General features: G+C 37.0%; 1 protein-coding gene across 1 annotated transcript in view; it reads right to left on the bottom strand.

Moving 5' to 3' along the window:
• Nucleotides 1-1,288: 1,288 nt before the first annotated feature.
• The window catches only part of LOC126162759 (sodium-independent sulfate anion transporter-like), a 174,580-nt gene continuing 155,289 nt past the window's right edge, over nucleotides 1,289-20,579 (bottom strand). Inside the window, exons 12-13 of the mRNA XM_049919447.1 lie at nucleotides 12,872-13,025; nucleotides 1,289-3,041 (exon numbers count right to left, since the gene is read on the bottom strand). Of these exons, the coding sequence (XP_049775404.1) occupies nucleotides 2,977-3,041; nucleotides 12,872-13,025 (219 nt within the window). The 3' untranslated portion in view covers nucleotides 1,289-2,976. The remainder of the gene's footprint in view (nucleotides 3,042-12,871; nucleotides 13,026-20,579) is intronic.

Here is a 20,579-nt window from a genome sequence, read left to right on the forward strand (position 1 = left end):
TCACTGGTCAGCTACACACTTCTGTTCACATTAAATCTACTAACAACAGCATTTACATTAATTTCTTTGGTCTCAGCACTTCTTCACAGCAGCTACTCCTTTTCTCACTTTCTTTGTTTTGCACATCTTTCATTTTCTGACCTGTCTGTTTTTTCCCATCCAGTGCTCCTACCACATACAATGCACTTTCTGTCTTGTGTATTACCCTACCTTCCACCTTTAAGCTCTCATGTTTTCAAATCTCGTCTGGTGCAGTCCCCAACAATCAGTGTTTCCTTCTCATCCCATCCAGTAAGTCTCCCCTGATCTCGGGTTCTGGGCACTTTTACAAACTTGACTCCTTTTTTCTATATCCCAGCAGTCCTTTTCCTTCACCCCTATTCCTCCCCCTTCAACGCTACTGCCAGAAGAAGCAGTCACTATATTTGAAAGCTTGCAAAGTGCAATACCTCTATATGTGTGTTCTCCTGTTGCCACTGGGCAAGTAGATCTTTTATCTATCCAATTACATTACATTATCAAAAATTGATCATTTTCATCGACACATGAAAGAACTGCAATTCTTCTAACTGTACGTATGGGCCTCATCAACAAATTGGGATATCTGGTCAATGAATACCTACAGTAGAAATATAGTTGAATGTTCAGAGATTTCACAGAAATCATACCTCCAATGCCACTTCAATATTTACCATAGGGTAATAATTATCTGATCTTTGAAGAGGTCTGTGTAAAATGTTCATTAATTCATGGTACATCATATAGTAATCAAACTGCTTCATTTTCTGAGTGAATGGTTTCTTCAATTTTTCTGAATTGCTCCAGAAGGCCTTTTTAGACAGCATGGAGAGCAATTACGCAAAATAAGCCAGCACTCTGGTCTTCAAATCATTGAAATACAAGACAAGTCTACCTCTATATGTGAATATGTGAAACATGTGAATTAAATGTTTGATTAGTTTATCTATGTACTGACTCAATTTTAACTTGATCATGTCTCCCAACAAATTTTACACATTCTGTTTCATACAGTTTCTGATCATTAATGTTTATTTCTGGTGCCAATAACTAACTTTTATTTGTTTGAAACTGTGCTATATCAGTCTTCGTGGGATTACAAGACTTACATAAAACAACTGGATGTTTTAATTCACGTATCAAAAGTGAGTCAGTTTTTATTTAACTCACTACATGTACATGATCAATAAAATTACTGACAGGAGAAACAAAAACCAGGATCTTTTAAGTAAAATTTCAGTTTATTTCTAAATAAAAAAGATAACATCAGTCAGTGAAAATTTTCAATAAAAAATCACAGTTTCTGCAAAACAGTAAGCAGAACTAAGAATAAATACAATAAGCTGGGAGCACACTATGTGACTACTGTAAAGTGAAATAATTGGAAGCAAGAGGAAATTTTTTATACAGAATAAGTTATGATAAGAAGAAATTTGCCCACAGCAAAAGAGTTTTCTGAAAAGGAAAGTTGCCTCTCACCATATAGTGGAGATGCTGAATCACAAGTAGGCACAAAAAAAACGACTGTCACAATATAAGCTTTCAGCCAATAAGGCCTTTTTCAACAAAGGCAATTATGCAAAATAAGCCAACACTCTGGTCTCCAAATCACAAGACATGTCTACCTCTATCTGTGAAACATGTTGAAAAAGGCCTCATATTGTGACAGTTTTTTGTTGTGCGTATCTGTGACTCAGCATCTCCACTATATGGTGAGTAGCAATTTTCCTTTTCAAAATATGGTTACATTCCATCCTGAATTTTCCATTGTTTGATAAATGAGTATTCTTATTCAGTTACCAACAAATTAATTACAGTGTTATGAAACTGGAAAATAACTTGATAAAAATGTCTTCATTAGACATATTTATAATACCTAAGCATACACTGTCACTGATCCAGGACATTACATTGTAGTAGTGCAAGTTAAACTTGAGAAAATGTCACAATCTCTACAGTTCTACATTAAGAATTAATGACATGTTATTTTCATTAATGGGCCAGTTGTAGTAGAGAAACACTTTCAGTTACCACACTGAAATTTTATTGAGTCATAGCATATACATATTTGTTAGCATTATTCACCATTTATAAGAATGCATTTATGAGCACCGTAAACTCTTATAAGAACACCACTTACAAGGCACACTAGCATTATGTGGTGAATGAAATATGTATTTTAAAAGGATAATTTCAAATTTATAATTTCTTACAGCAAACATGCAGTTAACAATTCTGCTCTAATTAAGACTAAAATATTTTTTCATTGCCTCTTCATGACTAGGATTGTGTGCTCCATCCATTATTGTCACAATATACACACATACAATCTGGTGCAAAAAGGTTGCTACAAAAATCCATCATTTTTGTGAGATGGAATTTCCATTGTCAGAATGTTTGATATATATTTTCTTTTATGTATCTTTCCCTGTCATTTTGTTCTTGAGTATAAGCCCAAGTATTGAATATTATATACATATTACATTAAAAAAAGTGTTGGCACTGCGATTCAGGTTGGAGGACAAGCATTTGTCAGAATTTTATATTGAATGTGTAGTAACTGATAAAAGCAATTTCCTGAGGAGGTTTATAAACATTCATCCCACTGCACATTTGTTATCATTTGCTCTGAGCCCTTTGTTTCAATCAGAACTACACAGGAACTTGGATAGTGTGATGAATATTACTGTCAATACTTCATGCAACAAGTAATTCTTTATTCTGAATATTATCTGAATGACTAAATAACCGTAAGACATTGATACCAAAAATAACTCTTGAGAACTGATATCTCACAAGAAAGTACAATTCTGCAGCTGCAGGTGTGTGTTTTGGTTTATTGCCATGTTATTATACAGTACTGCATCACACACTTGGAACTTTATATTTGTTTGACTAGTTTGTAAATACACAGGAGTGTATATGAGCGAAATATTCTTTGTGGGGGTTCCTCTTCAGTTATCCAGAACAGATGATGCTGAGATCCACTGCATTCTGATAAGCAGCTGCATATTTCTCATGAGCTGTAACATACAGCAGATGAAAATTAATTTGTCTTTCTTTCTTCCTTAGACACACACACACACACACACACACACACACACACACACACACACACACAAATGCATGCAGCAAAAACAGATCCTTATCATTGTCCTCATACAAGGACTACCTGAAAAATAAATTAAACAACCAACATTCACAATGTCTGTCTTAGCCAATGTAACTCATATAAACACAACAAAATTATAGGTCTTTTTTTGTACCATAGCTACTTTGAGGCAATTATGAGATATGTTGTTGCCTTTTGGAGAAATGCTAGGAACTTGACAAGAACTTTAACCTTGCAGAAAAAAAATTGTCTGGAAAATGTGCAATACAAGGCCAAGGGAATCTTGTTGGCCACAGTTAAGAAGCATAAATATTCTAAATGTTCTCTCTACAGCTGCATCAACATACATTCGTACATACTCTGTAAAGCATCACATGGTATATGCTTGTAGGTACCTCCTACCAATACTAGATACTCATTTCCTTTCCTATTACATTTGTAAATGTAATGAGTCAAAAACAACTGTCTATATGCCTCTGTATGTGTCCTAATTTCTCTTAACCTATCTTCATGGTCCTTACATGAAATATATATTGATGGCAGCAGAATCATTCTGGAGTCACCTGCAAATTATGTTCTTTAAATTTTGTCAATAGTGTTTGCAAGAAGAGCTTTAACATACCTTCAGAGATTGCCATTTGAGTTCACACAGCATCCCTGTAACACTCGTACGTTGATCAAACTTATCGGTAACAAATCTAGCAGCATGTCTCTGAACTGCTTCAATATCTTCATTTAATTCTTTCACTGTGGGAGAGCTTAACATGAGCCCAACTTTCAATCATTTTACAGGCTTCAGAATGGCATATATTGAGATAACTGACTGCAGAACATGAAAAAACTACAATTGTTTTGTAGTGGAACGGTGTCAGGACTAGATAAGATACCATTAAGATTCTACAGAGATTATGTGAAGGAACTTGCTCCCTTTCTAGCAACAGTTTATTATAGGTCGTTGAAGCAATGGAGAGTACCTAGTGACTGGAAAAAAATGCAGGTCATTCCCATTTTGAAAAAGGGTCGGGATAGATGCAATAATTGTAGGCCTATATAGTTCATGTCAAATTTTTCAAGACTCGTGGAATATGTTTTATGATGATGTATTATGATTTTTTTTGAGAATGAAAATGTCCTCTATAAAAATCAACATGGATTTCACAAATAGAGATCTCATGAAACTCAGCTCACTCTGTTCCTCCATGAGATCCACAGCACTGTTGACATCAGCACTCATGTTGATGCAGTGTTCGTTAACTTTAGCAAGGCATTTGACACTGTACCACACCACCTCTTAGTGAAAAAATAATTGAGCTTACCAAGTATTTGACCAGATCTGTGACTGGATTCAAGACTTCCAGGCAGATAGAATTCAACATTTAACTCTTCATGAAACAAAATGGACATAATCATATAAAGACAGTTCCATGGGTGTATGACATGGAAGTATGGCAGTTACTGTTTACAATGTGTATGAATGATCTGAAGCTCTTTGAGGAAGTTTCTATACGTTGTACTTATCTATAAAAAGGGAACAACACCAGAAGACAGCAATGATTTGCAGAAAGATCAACAGGGGTTTGATGAATGGTATAGGGACAGGCAGTCGATGCTGATGTGAATGAACATAACATATTGCACATACACAGGAAAAGAAAGCCACTACTGTACAAGTACCCTATTGATGACTAATTGTTGGAAACAGTAACTACCATAAAATATCTAGGGGGTAGCTATCCAGAGTGAGCTTAAATGGAATTGCCATATAAAACAAGTAGTAGAAAAAGCAGATGTCTGACAGATTCACAGAAAGAACCTTAAGGAAGTGTTATCTATAAAATGAAGAAGTGGTTGAGAAGGCACTTGTTCCATGGTTCTAGAGTATTGTTCATCAGTATGGGACCATTAACCATTAACTCTGACAGAAGAAATAAAGAAGATCCAACAAAGAGTGATGTGTTTCATCATGGGATCATTTAGTCCACAGGAAAGCGTTACTGAGATGCTCCGAAAACTCCATTGGCAGATGCCACAAGTGAGGCATTGTACATCACAGAGAGGTTCACTATTGAAATTTTGAGTCACTACTTTCTGGGAACAGTTGGACAACATATTACATCTGCTCACATATGTCCCATGACATGACTACTACAAGAAAATTCAAGAAATTGGAGCCAATACCAATCATCATTCTTCCCATGTGCCTTTCACAAGTGGAACAGGTAAAGGTAGGATCATGTAGGGCTACCAAAAATACCCTCCACCACACATTGTCAGGTGGCTTGCAGAGTACTGATGCAGATGTAGGTGAATTCGACATCATGAGGGTCCAAAACACTCAAGTACACCTCAAGAAATGGTTGCACAAGTTTATGTTATACTTTACACTGAGCTGCACTTCTCCCAATAAACTTAGGTCAACTATTCGCCTCCCCTACTAGCATCCTTGCAAGCTTGTTCCATTTCATATCACCTTGAAAATTTATGCCAAGATATCACATTTGCAGCAAGCTGCCATTCATCACACAAAATAGAAAGTCATCTTATATCCTCCTACAATCACTCAATGACACTTACCTTCCCATATGCTAAGTATCACCAGCAGTCACAGATCATTGTTTCCTCTACCCGTCAGATCATTTATGTATACAGAGAACAAGAACAGTCTATACACTTCTTTGAGGCACCCCTGATGGTACCCCTGTCTCTGATGAACACTCATCATCAAGGACAATGTACTGGGTTCTTTTACATTTTTAAGCCACTCACATATCAGAAAACCTATTCTGTATGCCTGGGACCTTCATTAACAGCCTGAGATGGGACACAAGTAAATTGCTTTCTAGAAATTTTGAAATTTGGACACTGCCTGTTGCCCTTTATCCATAGGTCACAGAATATCATGTAAGTAAAGGGAAAGCTGAGTTTCACACGAGTGATGCTTTCCAAATCCATGCTGATTTGTTGACAGAAGCTTTCCTGTCTCAAGGAAATTTATTATATTTGAACTTAGAATGTATTCAAACATTTGCAGTAAACCTGTGTTAAGGATACTGGTATGTAATTTTATGGGCCCATTCTTATACCCATCTTATGTATGGGAGTCACCTGCATATTTTCCATTCACTTGGGACTTCACTCTGGGTGCGAGCTAAGTAAGAGGACAGTGCAGTAGTGCTCTCTGAAAATCCGGACTTGGATTCTATATGGTCCTGTCACTTAATTTGTTTTGTATTCTTTCAGCTGCTTGTCTATGCCAAGGATACCTACTACTATGTCCTCAATATGGGAGTCTGTGCTATGGTCAGATGATGGTATGTCCTTATGATCCTCCTGCATGAATGATTTCTTAAATTAAAACTTCCATTTGCAGTCTTCTATTGCCACACCAAATTGGTTGATGATTGACTGGATAGAAGGCTTCATCCTGATTAATGACTTTACACAGGATCAGAGTTTTCCTTTTGGTTTTTGGCAAAGTCTCTCATTAAAGTTTGACAGTGGAAGTCATTGTATGCTTTGCATATCAATCTCTTGATAGATACACGAATTTCTACTAACTTTTGCATGTTGACTTTTCCATGTTCTTTTTGACAATCAAGTCTGCAACAATCTCTGTTTCCTCAGTATTTTCTGAATTTTGTTATTTAAATACGGTAGGTATTTTCTGTCCTTAGTCCACTTACATGGCATATGCTTTTCTAGAACATGATTTACAATCACTTTAAACTTTGCCCATAAATCCTCTAGGTTCATCATTTTGGAACCAAATGATGTCCATTCATTGTCTTAGTAGGATGCTTATTTACTCTATTCAGCATAAATACTCTTCTAGACTTCTTGATGGATATTTAAATTAAGTAACTGCCATTTCTATGAGGACATCATGACACTAATCCCTGTTTCTATACTGACACTGTTAAAAAAGTCAGGGCAGTTTGAAGCTATGAAGTGTAAAATATTTCCATTACATGTGGGTTCTCAAGTTAGCTGCTCAAACAAGTTTCCAGGAAACGTGTTGAGAACTTCTTCACAAGAATATCTGTCCATACCACCTGCAGCAATGAATCCACAGCCATCCCAGTCTATATTCCAGTTAATATTGTATAGTGAGGGTATTTCAGCACAAATGATCATGAACTTTCTTTGAATGATTGTACAACTACTATGGTGAAATCAGGTGGCTGCTAAAAAATCCAGTATAGATGGGGTATTGGTCAGTTCACTAAGTAATATGGCCAGTTGTCAAGCACTGAATCATATGTTGCTGGCTACCAATCTCTTCTGCTGAACTTTTCACACCTTATTTCAGTGAACAACATCTATAATTGAAATGTTAAACTCTGAAATACTAGATATCTGAAATACCTAAAATACCTATAATTACTTAATATTAGAACAGCTGAATTACATTCTTCCAGTTAGCAAAGGTTGTTGACATACTATAATTACAACCATGTTTGAAACTACACAATAATCCAAAATCAAATAGATTGGAAAGAATTTGAAATTACAATAGCACTCAATCTAGTCTGTTAATGATCATAATGCTTAATCAACCTTCTGAATTACTAAACAATAGAAATAGACATACATTCAAGAATGCCTAATTTTCAAAATCATTTTTATATCACATCACAAAGCTTAGGAGACAGAATATCCAGAATAGATTTCTACATTAAAATGTCAATTTGACTAAAGAATTTTGGTACAAATTCTGAGCCCAAATTACCGTTATTCAAAAAAGCAAAAACTATTATATTTTTGCATACAAGAATGATTACATAAACAGTGAAATAGTTCATGAAAACCGTCAATAACAGACACATTTTTTAAATGTTGTGCTTTTTAATGGCCTACATAAGAAAGGAAAAAATATAAATGTAATCATTTACTTTATATGGCCAGGTAAGTCAGCAATTATGAGACATTTTGACTCAATAAGACAAGACAATCATTTCTTGATCTGGCCAGTAATTCAACAATTAAGAGACATAATGACTCGACAGGAGGGACACTGCTTATGTGCCGATGAGCAGACATACTTGTAAAGGGCTCTTGTGTACTAAATCATTGCACAATAGTAGCACTAATTGTGGAATGTATTCTCAAACTATGAGAGTTAATTTACCAGTTAATAAATGAATCTCTGAAGACAAATTGTATGGCCAGTATTTTTATTTCTAGCAATACAGGTACTGTTAAAAGATATCTGCACAGAATACATGATGACTCTGGAAAGAAAAACTTGCAACGCAATTTTAACTTGGAGAATACCGACACAAGATAAATAATGCCATTGAATTGATCGGTTATTCTCGAAATTACTGAGTTTATTGTGCTAATTTCACATATAACGTGACTGCACTTATGGACTCTAGACAGGATCCATCTTTTCAATATATATTCCATGCCTCATTAATTGTGGTGGAGCTTTCTACTTCAGGTTTCATCCAGCTCACAGTTCTCAGAATAATTTAAGCATGACAAGTTTCCTGGAAGACAGTAAATTCAGGAACTTTTTTACCAATGCTTTGGCAATTTACTCTTAAAATGTTGATAAACCAAATGTCATTACTGCATACACAGCCTGAGAAGGAAAATCTTTCCTTCTCATCCTGTGCAGTAAGTCTCCCCTGACCTGCGGTTCTGGGTGACTTTCCCGAAATCTACCCTTTTTCCTAGACCTCTCCAGTTCTTTTCTTTCACCCCTCTTCTTTCCCCTTCAACCCTTGTACCTGAAGAAGGAGCGACTGGCTCCGAAAGCTTGCCTAATTACAACCTTCTTTTATGTGTGTGTTCTGCCACCACTTGGCGGGTAGTTATTATCTGTAAATTACAATTCTTCCCTATACGAAGTAATTCTCTTCACAAACAAAAATCTTAAACTGTTTCTTCAAAATAGCTTGCAGCACTGGTATGAAACTAGGAACAAAGAAAGTTTCATGCTCCCTACATGAATGTGATGAATGGCATCTTTGCCTTGTCACACAGATACTGCAATAGATGGGAATGAATATATGCAACACATTAAATGACAAAAATTTTCAAAAGGTTGAAATTGTGGAGGTCTCTGATACAGAAATACTATTACTCTGCTGAGGAATTTTTAATAGTGAACTGATCATTTGAGGATGATAAAAAATCAAATTCAGACTCTGGAGTTCTATGATAACTAATATTGTATTCCATGTGTAATCTATTTTAGTTACAAGCTGATAAGTCTCCTGTACACTAAATTAATAATTTAACTTGTATGTTAACTTGTTATGTTATTAAATGACAATAAAATTCTGATTCTGCAATTTCCCCTCCATCTTCATTAGCTTACATATGCATGAGATATAGAAAAAACATACACGCATATGCCGCATTTTAATAGTTTCATAGATAAGATAAAAATATTCTTTTATGGCCATTCACTAAAACAAATAATGCATTCAAAAATTAAATGTAGAATGCAGTCAAACAACAATGCCCAATAGTTAGAAGAAAACACAGGTGCCACCAGCCTACAAGAAGAGTAGTAGAAGTGTCCCGCAAAACTACTGTCCAGTATCTTTGACATCAAACTGTTGTATGATCTAAGAATATATTTTTAGCCCTAACATAAAGAGGTATCTATAACAGAATGACTTCTTCCATGCCATCCAGCACAGATTACAAAAACTCCAATCCTGTGAAACCCAACTTGATTTTTTTTACTTGACATATTGAAAGCCTTCGATCAATGCAGACAGATAGTTGCAGTATTCCTCAATTTCCAAAAAACATTTGACTCACTACCACATCTATGCTTATTATCAAAAGTATGGCCGTATGGAGTATTAAGTGAGATTTTTTACTATATTGAGGATTTTTTGGTACAGAGGAAACAGCAAGTTATCTTGGATGGATAGTCTTCAACAGAAGCAGAATTAACTTTGCATGTGCCTCCAGGAAGTGTGTTGGGACTTCTGCTGTTCATGTTACATATTAATGGTGTTACAGATAACATTAATAGCAACGTCAGATTTTTTGCAGATGATACTGTCTGAAAAACGCTGCACAAATATTTAGCAAGATCTTAATAAGACGTCAAGGTGGTGCAAAGACTGGCAACATGCTTTAAATGTTCAGAAAAATATAAAATTGTGCACTTCACAAAACAAAAAGAAAAAACATGTATTATCCTATGACAATAACATCAATGAGTTGGAATCAGTCAACTCATACAAATACCTGGGTGTGACATTTTGCAGGGATATGAAATGGAATGATCACCTATTCTTAGTTGTGAGTAAAGCAGGTGCAGATTTCAGTTTATGGGTGGACTACTAGGAAAATGCAAACAGTCTAGAAAAGAGACTGCTTACAAACCAAGCATGTGACCTGTACCAAATAGGATTAGCAGGGGATATTGAACATATACAGAGAAGGGCAGTATGAATGGACACAGGTCTGTGTGACCAGTGGGAGTGTGTCACAGAGATGTCGAAGAAACGAAACTGGCAGACTTTCGACAAGAGTTGTAAACTATCCCAAAAACGCCTACTTACAAGAACCAAACGATGACTTTTAGGAATATACAACAACCCACTACGATACCCCAAAGTGATCATGAGCACAAAATTACATTAATTATACGGCATGTGGAGGCATTTAATCAATCATTCTTCCTGTGTTTCTTACATGGATGGAATGGGAGAACAGTCCTGACAACTCATACCAAGGGAGGTACTTTCTGTCATGTAGTTCACAGTGGTTTGCAGAGTATAGATGTAGATCTTTGAAACATGTATTATTAGTAGCATAAAATTAGGCAGGTAGTGTCCAGAAAGGATCTGTTGCTCTACTGCAGAAAGTGTGCTGTTTATAAACCTCCTGACATAGCACTCCCCTCTTGTGTCAGTACCTCCCACGACTGGAGCAGGTGAATCACGTTCTCTGGCAGGGTTTCGATTACCTCTTGCCATGCCCTGAAATGAGGAATATCCTACCAGCTATCCTTGCCACCCCTCCCAAATGGTATCCTGATGTCCACAAAGCCTATATAATATCCTTGTCCATCCATACTCCAATCCTGCTCTCACTTCCTTGCCTCATGGCTCATATCCCTGCAATAGATCTAGTTGTAAGATCTGTCCCACACATCCTCCCATTATCATCTATGTTAGTCTGGTCACAGGCATCACCTATCACATCAAAGATAGGGCTACCTGTGAAAGCAATCAGGTGATCTACAAACTAAGCTGCAACCACTGTGTTGCATTCTACATGGACATGAAAATGAACAAGCTGTCTGTCCTCACGAATGGCAACTGACAAACTGTGGTCAAGAGGCTACTGGACCAGCCAGTTTCTGAACATGCTGCCGAACGCAATGAGCTTCACTTCAGTGACTGCTTTACAGCCTGCACCATCCATGTCATTCCTACCAACACCAATTTTTCCCAAGTGCTCAAGTGGCAACTTTCCTTGCAATATATCCTACATTCCCGTAACCCCCTGGCCTCAACCTTCCTTAGTGCCTGTCGTTCACTCACCTATCTCCTTCCTGGATCCCACTCCTACACAGCCTCCTATTCCACCAATGCACCTAGTAGTATTTTTCCCCTCCTCTACTTCTTTCCTTTTCCATCCCAGTCCGACCACAAGCTGCACTAATCCTCTTCCACCCCTACCTTGCTATCCCTTGTCCTTCCTGCCTCAGCCTCCTCCTTGCCGCATCACCCACAGATTTCTTCTCCCATTGCACGCAGTTGCTCACAGTCTGGCCTCAGTTACCAGAGAGAGTGATCATATGTGTGTGAGTTGTGCTTGCATGAATGTGTGTGTTTTCTACTTTAGCAGAAGGCCTTTTGGCTGAAAGCTCAAATACGTAGCAGGCCTTTTGTTGTGCCTCTCTGTGACTGAACATCTTCTCTATATAGTGAGTAGCAATCTATCTTTTTCATAATATTGTTGCTTAAAGACTAGTCCAATTGCGTCATTACATTGCTATATTTTAAGTGAGTTAATTCTAGGCCCGTTGCTTGTTCATTACTGTAATGGGGCTTGGTTGTTGGGTAAATGATATAGTAGAAAAGGGGGGTGGGGGTGGGGGTGGGTGGAGTAAAGCAAGTCTGCTGGGACGTAGTTCATAAGCTTGCTGGACTCTATGATAAAACTCCATTGTAATAGGAGGAAAACATGATAAATAAGCTCCCACAGTATTTGATAAATGGTAACTTATGACTTGTAACTGGCAGTCAAAATAGTTAGATGCATGCCACCAAGAAGTGCACACATGCTGGCAGAGCAACGCCGTATGGGTAAATTACTGGTTGATACAGTCATCCTGGGAGTTTGTTGCAGCCTGTTTGCTACTTGACAGACCTAATGGTGTAGCAGAAATGTTTTCTGTCACATTTACTGAACCTATAATTAAGAAGTCTTGGCTGTCTGCTTATAAAATATTTCTCACATTTTTGTGATTGCGACACAATAGAAATACTGAAAAATCTCCTTCATTACTTATACTTCATAATCATTTCAAAAGAGAAACATTTTACTGGGAGCCAATTGTGCCGCAGAATTTCAGAAATTAATTTATTGAACATCATCATATGTTACTTTGTGAAGGATTGCATCTCTAGCTATGGATACCATATCAGGAGTGGTAGTAACCCTAAACTATATGACATCTTTAGGTGAAATCATTAAAATTTCTAAATATCAGTTAATCTATCAAAAAAGCAAAAATGGATTAGAATTTTTTCTTACCACGAATAAGACTATCCAGTTCATCTTCTTGGTCATAAACAATAAAGTCCTTTGGGCGCAGACCACTGAACATGTTGACTATGCTTGGCTTCAGATTGAAGAAGAAGAGAGGTTGACGTCTTACTGAGAAGTCATGTGTCAGACATTCAACAACCTGAAAACAATGGCTTCACTCATCACAAATGAAATTTAAAGTTATTTACATGTAAATGTTCTCTCTTGTTATCTACTGATGATTATAACCTTTATTATCCTGGTGCAAAAGGTAACAACGAATTTTTTATGGAATTAGCAATCCTGGATCATAATTTTTGTTGTAGTTTTTCAAAGAAAATATGTAGAAATGCGAGACTGAAAATTTGAATTCATTGGCAGGAATTATTCATCACAATGCTGAGAAGAGTATAAATACTAGCATCACAATAAATTAGAGATGTCATTGAATTTTAAAAAGGAGCAGTAATTTAAAAATGGGAAATGTGGAAGTCACTGGTGTATAAAACATATAAATAACGAAGTACTCTGAAATTCATACATAGATTATTAGAGGTGACTCGAAAAATCATGAGTCTCTGTGATCCTTAAATATCACTCATACAGATCCTTCTAATAAGTTGTGATTATGCATGACCTTTTCATATTGCACAAATCATCTATGCTGCAGATTTTTAAAGAAAAATACACATGACAAATAAAGTTTCGAGTCAGAACTTCTAAATATTATGAAATAAGCCTTACCTCCTGGAATCTCTTTAACAAATAAAATAAAAATGTACATACACAAAAGGGCATGCAATAAAAATCAGGCATGAATGTCAACTTACACAAGACCAAAAATCAGTTTGTAATAGTCTCAACAAACATTTTATTTCACCAACATTCCAAATACGGAGTCACATAGCACGACAAAACACTACTACACAACAATTAGGGCATTTAATTTGAGGAAGTGGAAGAGCAACATATAAACAAAATAATTCAAGAAGTAAAAAACAAACACTGAAATTGTTGCAACGCTCTTTCAACACAGTAATTAAAAACAGTACAAATGTAATGTTTAAATCAATTACGTATGTCATCAAAGAAGGCATAATGAGACCAATACATGAAAAAGAATACAAGGAGAAAGCATCAAACTACAGATCAGTATCAATAGTTCCCACATTTAGTAAGACTATTTCATTAGTAATGCTGTATCAACTTAGTTCCTTTTTTTCATTGGAAACAATCTCCTCACAGGAAATCAAGATAGATTTGGAAAATATTGCAATACCACAGGAGGTATCATAATTTTTACAAGAAGGCTGTAGCTACCTGGAGGACAGAAGGAATATTGTTTGCAAATTTTTAGTTCTTACAACTGTATTTGATTTGGTCAACCATGAGCTGCCCTTACAGAAACTGAAGGTATACAATAGACACCAGTTGAACTCCTATCTATGCATATAATAATCACACAAAATACACTGATAAAAATTATCAAAACAGTGTGAGAAAACCAACATTCTCACTGTAACTAAAAAAATAATGCTGAGTGTGCCACAGGGGTCAATTTTGGGAACATTTCTTTTTCACATGCATATAAACGACGTCATAAAACTTTGTAATTTCCATAGAGTTATTTAGGTAGATGACAGTTCTCTGCTGTTTTCTGGCGACAATGAGAAGGAGGTCTATTTTTCAGTACATGGGTTTCAGAAGTGACACCTGGATGAAAATCTCCAATGGACAGCTCTTAGGCTGATACATGGTCTGGTTTAAAGCAAGGCCTGTCATGATCCCCTTATACAAAATAAATATTTCACTATATACTCTTCGTACATACATAGCGAGATAGCTAAGAGAAGTCACCCGTAATACATCTAGAACAAGTAAACACATTTAGATGTGGTTTTCCCTAAGTAATAGTGCACAATGTGGTGAATTTTGCGATACATGCAAGCAATTTTTAAAATTTGTGGTTTCCAAATAATGCACACTTTTGCTGTGTCACAGGAGAAATTTTAAAGAGAACTTCAGCAACATCACATATGATGACATAACATAACACTGCTCCAAACCACTGTACCACCATCAGTAGAAGAGGTTGCACATACATCAGCCAGCTGTGCCAAATGTATGTGGTCACATAATTCATTTATGGTTCATGTACCTATTATTACAACAGATATTCAAATTCTGAAAGTGGGAGGGGTAAAATACAGGGAGCGAAAGGCTATTTACAATTTGTACAGAAACCAGATGGCAGTTATATGAGTTGAGGGGCATGAAAGGGAAGCAGTGGTTGAGAAGGGGGTGAAACAGGGTTGTACTCATCATCTTGGACAGTTTCCAGCCACTGGCTGGGTCTGTCGGGAACACAAGCCTCTCCATCGTGTTCTGTCTTTCCACCATTCCCCCTCTGGACGGTTTCCTTTAAATCCGTTACGTGATCCGAGGCATGTTCCCTTTTTAAAAGCAGTTGATTTATCCACTACTGGCTTGCTAGGCCTATCGCAGCTTCACCAGAGCCCCATTAGCCGTCACGTTTCAGGGTTCCCATAGAGCCTTCTCAGCTACCGTAGCGGTCCTGGGGCACACGAAGTCCCCGCTGTACATCGCCCCTATAGGCAGTCCCCTACTTTGTGCCGTTGCCCATCTCCCACGACTTGGAAGAGGGGTTGGACTTATGGGAGACGAAACAGGGTTGTAGCCTTTCCCCAATGTTATTCAATCAGTATATTGAGCAAGCAGTAAAAAAAAATAAAAAAAAATAAAAAAAAGGGGTTGGTATTAAAATCCATGGAGAAGAAATAAAAATCTGAGGTTTGCCGATGACATTGTAATTCTATCAGAGACAGCAAAGGACCTAGAAGAGCACTTGAATGGAAGGGACAGTGTCTTGAAAAAAGGACATAAGATGTACATCAACAAAATCAAAAAACGATAGTGGAATGTAGTTGAATTAAATCAGGTGATGCTGAGGATACTAGATTAGGAAATGAGACACTTAAAAGTAATTAATGAGTTTTGCAATTTGGGGAGCAAAATAACTGATGATCATCAAAGTAGAGAGGATAGAAAATGCAGACTATGGCAAGGAAAGCATTTATGAAGAACAGGAATTTGTTAACATGGAGTATAGATCTAAGTGTCAGGAAGTCTTTTCTGAAAGTATTTTCGTGGAGTGTAGGCATGTATGGAAGTGAAACATGGACAATAAACAGTTTAGACAAGAAGAGAATAGAAGCTTTTGAAATGTGGTGCTACAGAAGAATGCTGAAGATTAGATGGGTAGATCACAAAACTATGGGGAGGTACTGAATAGAATTGGGGAGAAGAGAAATTTGTGGCACAGCTTGACTAGAAGAAAGGATTGGTTAGTAGGGCACATTCTGAGGTATCAAGGGATCACCAATTTAGTACTGGAGGGAATCGTGGAGAGTAAAAATTGTAGAGATTAGATTAGATTAGATTTACTTTCATTCCAATTGATCTGTAGTGAGGAGGTCCTCCAGGATGTGAAGCATGTCAGAAAAACAACAATACATGACAAATATTTACAACTAAAACAAATAAGCTAATGTACCATTCCACAGGTCCCAAGTGGAATGATCATCATTTTTTAATGAACACTATATGAAAGAGTCATTTTACAAATACTAATGTGCTGAATTTAAAATAAAAAAGTTTTTTTATTTATTTATAAGGTAATAAACATGTAATACAACTACTATAATACTTATTTACAATGAACACATTACTGCACTGAAATGGTGCAGAAGTTAGATTGTACTTACACACACACACACACACACACACACACACACACACACACAAATTTTCAATGAACACATTACTGCACTGAGATTGGGCAGAAGTTATATTGTACTTATATACAAATCAGTTGGTTTTACTGATAAATTCATCAATGGAGTAGAAGGAGTTGGCCACCAATAAATCCTTTAGGCTTCTCTTAAACTGAATTTCATTGGTTGTTAAGCTTTTTATGGCTGCTGGCAAGTTATTGAAAATGTGTGTTCCTGAATAATGCACACCATTTTGTACAAGACTAAGGGACTTTAAATCCTTGTGAAGATTATTCTTATTTCTAGTATTGAATCCATGAATTGACCTGTTGGTTTGAAAAAGTGATATATTTTTAATGACAAATTTCATTAAGGAATAAATATATTGGGAAGCAGTAGTTAGTATCCCTAGTTTCCTAAACAGGCTTCCACAGGATGTTCTTGAGTTCACACCACATATAACTCTTATTGCACGTTTTTGTGCCCGGGAAACTTTAGCTTGGCTTGATGAATTACCCCAAAAAATAATCCCATATGACAATATGGAATAAAAATAAGCATGGTATGCCAGCTTTTTCATTTTTATATCCCCTATGTCTGACAAAATTCACAATGCAAACAGAGATTTGTTACGACACTTCAGCAGTTCTGTGGTGTGCTCCTCCCAGTTGAATTTATTATCAAGCTGTAATCCCAAGAATTTAACACTATCCACTTCTTCTATCTTCTTGTCATCGTATGTTAGACATATACTCGTGGGACACCCCTTACAAGTTCTGAGCTGCATGTAGTGTGTTTTTTCAAAGTTTAGGGACAAAGAATTGGCTAGGAACCAGTGATTAATGTCCACAAATATTTTATTGGCTGATCTTTCTAAGACTACACTTGATTTGCTATTTATTGCAATGTTTGTATCATTGCCAAACAAAATGAACTTGGCATCTGGTAATGTTACTGATGAAAGGTCATTGATATACACAAGAAAAAGTAGTAGAGGGAGACCAAGAGATGAATAAAGTAAGCAGATTCAGAAGGGTGTAGGTTGCAGTAGTTATTCAGAGATTAAGAGGCTTGCACAGTATAGAGTAGCATGGAGAGATGCATCAAATCAGTCTCTGGACTGAAGACCACAACAACAACATATTAAGTGTTAACAATGTTGACCCTTGAACACTGATACATGCTGTAAGCTATGAAAGTAGATATAAAAGTAGCTGTGGGGTATGAAATAACCTGAGTGGGGCAACAGAAATTGTAAGTCCAAAAGTAGATAAAAATATTTGTATACAAGCATAGAAACCATTACCTTATTATGCAATCTGTAATGTGTCAAAACTGTTTACAGCATATTTATATCAACAATATTATGCATTAATCGTCTGTATTCAGATACGACATCTGTGAAAGCCATCATTTGATGACTACAAGTAAAAAGAAACTTAAGTAAGTATATAAATGTTCAACGTGACTATGGTTTGGAAATAAAGTAATGAAACTAGATTTTTACAAGATTTTTATGCCATGTAAATAACTAATTACGTCTGCTACTTTCTTAACAGACTTACAACTCTTGGAATTCACTGCTATAACAGAGCTGGAATTCAAAAACTAGAGTTGCTGTCGATAGGTACATGATGACTGTTTCAAAGTTCTCTACTGTCCTGAAATGGTATACTTCCATGTGACTTTTCAGTTCCAACAAGACGAGAATATTCCAGAGACGAAGGTTTCAGGAATAAGGTGTCTGAAGAGCTACAGAAGTGGATACGTGTGTACATGGGTGTTCAAAAATGATAGACACAAAAATTTTTTGTATTCATAGGACAGATTTACTGTATTATTTTACAGGTGTTCCCCTGCCAATGTCTATGAACTTTTGCAATCACTCTGGCAGCTTCTGCATTTCCATAGCTAACCATTATTTGGGTTACCCAGATACCACTGGTGGATAACTGCATGAAATTCATCATTGGTGGTGATCTTCTTACCCCGTGTGATCTCTTCCATTGTGTTGAATCGGGCATAGTTGCTAGGACTCAGATTTGGCGAATGTGGTGTATGTGGCAGCACAGTAAACTCTGGTTGGCTATGGTCTAGCAATTGTCATGTGGGCTGCCCACTGCTGTTTTGGAATAGAATACCACAGCCCCATTTTCTGTGGTGGCATTGTTGAATTGTTTGGTTGTGAACCACAGTACCGAGCACTTTTGAGGGTCATTTTGACAGAGAGTCAATACACAAGCAGTATCGCTTCCCAATCCCAGCACACAGTTGCCATTTGTTTCTACATGAATAGTCCTGGCTGTGACTACCTGAGATTAGGCTATCATTAGGCTTCTGCTCCACAGACTAGCATTTCTTTTCTGGAGTCTGGTGGAATATCCATGACCCATTGATGGTGACCAGATGCTCAAAGAACTCCACAGGATCTGCCCTGTACTGTTACACTGTTGGCATATCTCTGCAAACTTCTGTTTGTGCACAATGGTGAGGGAATCAGGCATCCATTGTGCACACACCTTCTTCATCTTCAAATCCTTATGAATGATTGCATGGAGTGTTCCCCTTGTGAGTCCTGCTGCCTTCTCTAGTTCATCAATTGTGATTTGCCTGTGCCCCATTATCAAATCACTGACACACTGAACATTGTTTAGTTTGCATGCAGTTGGTGAGTGTCCAGTGCTTTCATGATTTTCAGCACAATCCCTGCTGTCTCTGAATTCAAATAACCATTAAAACTTGGTTCTGCAACTTGATGTTGTTTCCCTGCATGTGGTTCCTTACCCTTTGTAGATGTCTTTCCCCCATTGCCCATGCTTGTCTGCTTTCATGTTGTCATATCAGTGCCACCAGTGTATTCACCATACTGCTATGTTGTATTTCATACGGCTACCAAACACTTGAACAGTATTCTAGAATATGTCACATGAATGTTTTGTAAACAACCACATTCATCTGCATTCATGTGACAAAGCTGCATTTCACACTTATGTGATTGGGAAAGGATTCATAGAACTGCTTTTAGACTGTTTCCCTCTGTTCCACTCTCGAATAGCACGCTTGAAAAATGAACATGTAAGTCGCTCAGAAGAGAAAGTTGGTGACTGAAATTTCATGAAAATATCTTGCAACAATGGAAAATACCTTTGTTTTAATCTTGCCACCCAGACTTGTACATCATGCCCGTGACAATCTCTCTCCTATTTCGTGGTTCTCTGTCAATCCTAAATGACAATAACTGCATACTGTGCAGAAATACTCCAGAAGATCAGGGACAAGTACAATGTAGGCAGTGTCTTTGGAAGAGTTCATGCACCTTTTAAGTGTTGAGCCAATAAAACTCAGTCTTTGGTTCACCTTCTCATCTTTTTCTTTTGTAGACTGACTGCATTTTCATAGTATCCTAGTGATGAAAGGAAGTCTACCACCTGCTTTACCTACAGGCGAGCCTATTTGATCATTCCTACAAGCAGGGGAGAGCTAACCTATACTGAATGAAATAAATACTTATAAAATTGCTTAACAGAGAGTACTGTGGGATGGGGCACATTGCCCTCATGCAGCAATTACTTTTGCGCAATTCTTGGTGTTATATTAGTGGCCCTTCAACAAGTACTGACATTTAATAGTAAAATTGCTGATTTATCATCTGTCCTTGAGGCACAAATATTTTTTGATTTTCTCTTGTCTATCAAATAGTAGATTAACAATGTAGGAAAAGACAGACTGCTACTTACTGTAAAGAAGACACGTCAAGCTGCAGACAGGCACAATTAAAATACAGTTACATAAAGCTTTTGGCCACAGCCATCATCAGTAAAAGAGAGACACACACCATTCACACAGACAACCACACCTCATGCACATACCACTGCCAACTCCAGCATCTTGGGCCAGAATGCAACTATTAAGTGGGAGCC

Source organism: Schistocerca cancellata, chromosome 2 (assembly GCF_023864275.1).
Source record: "Schistocerca cancellata isolate TAMUIC-IGC-003103 chromosome 2, iqSchCanc2.1, whole genome shotgun sequence".
Lineage (NCBI taxonomy): Eukaryota > Metazoa > Arthropoda > Insecta > Orthoptera > Acrididae > Schistocerca > Schistocerca cancellata.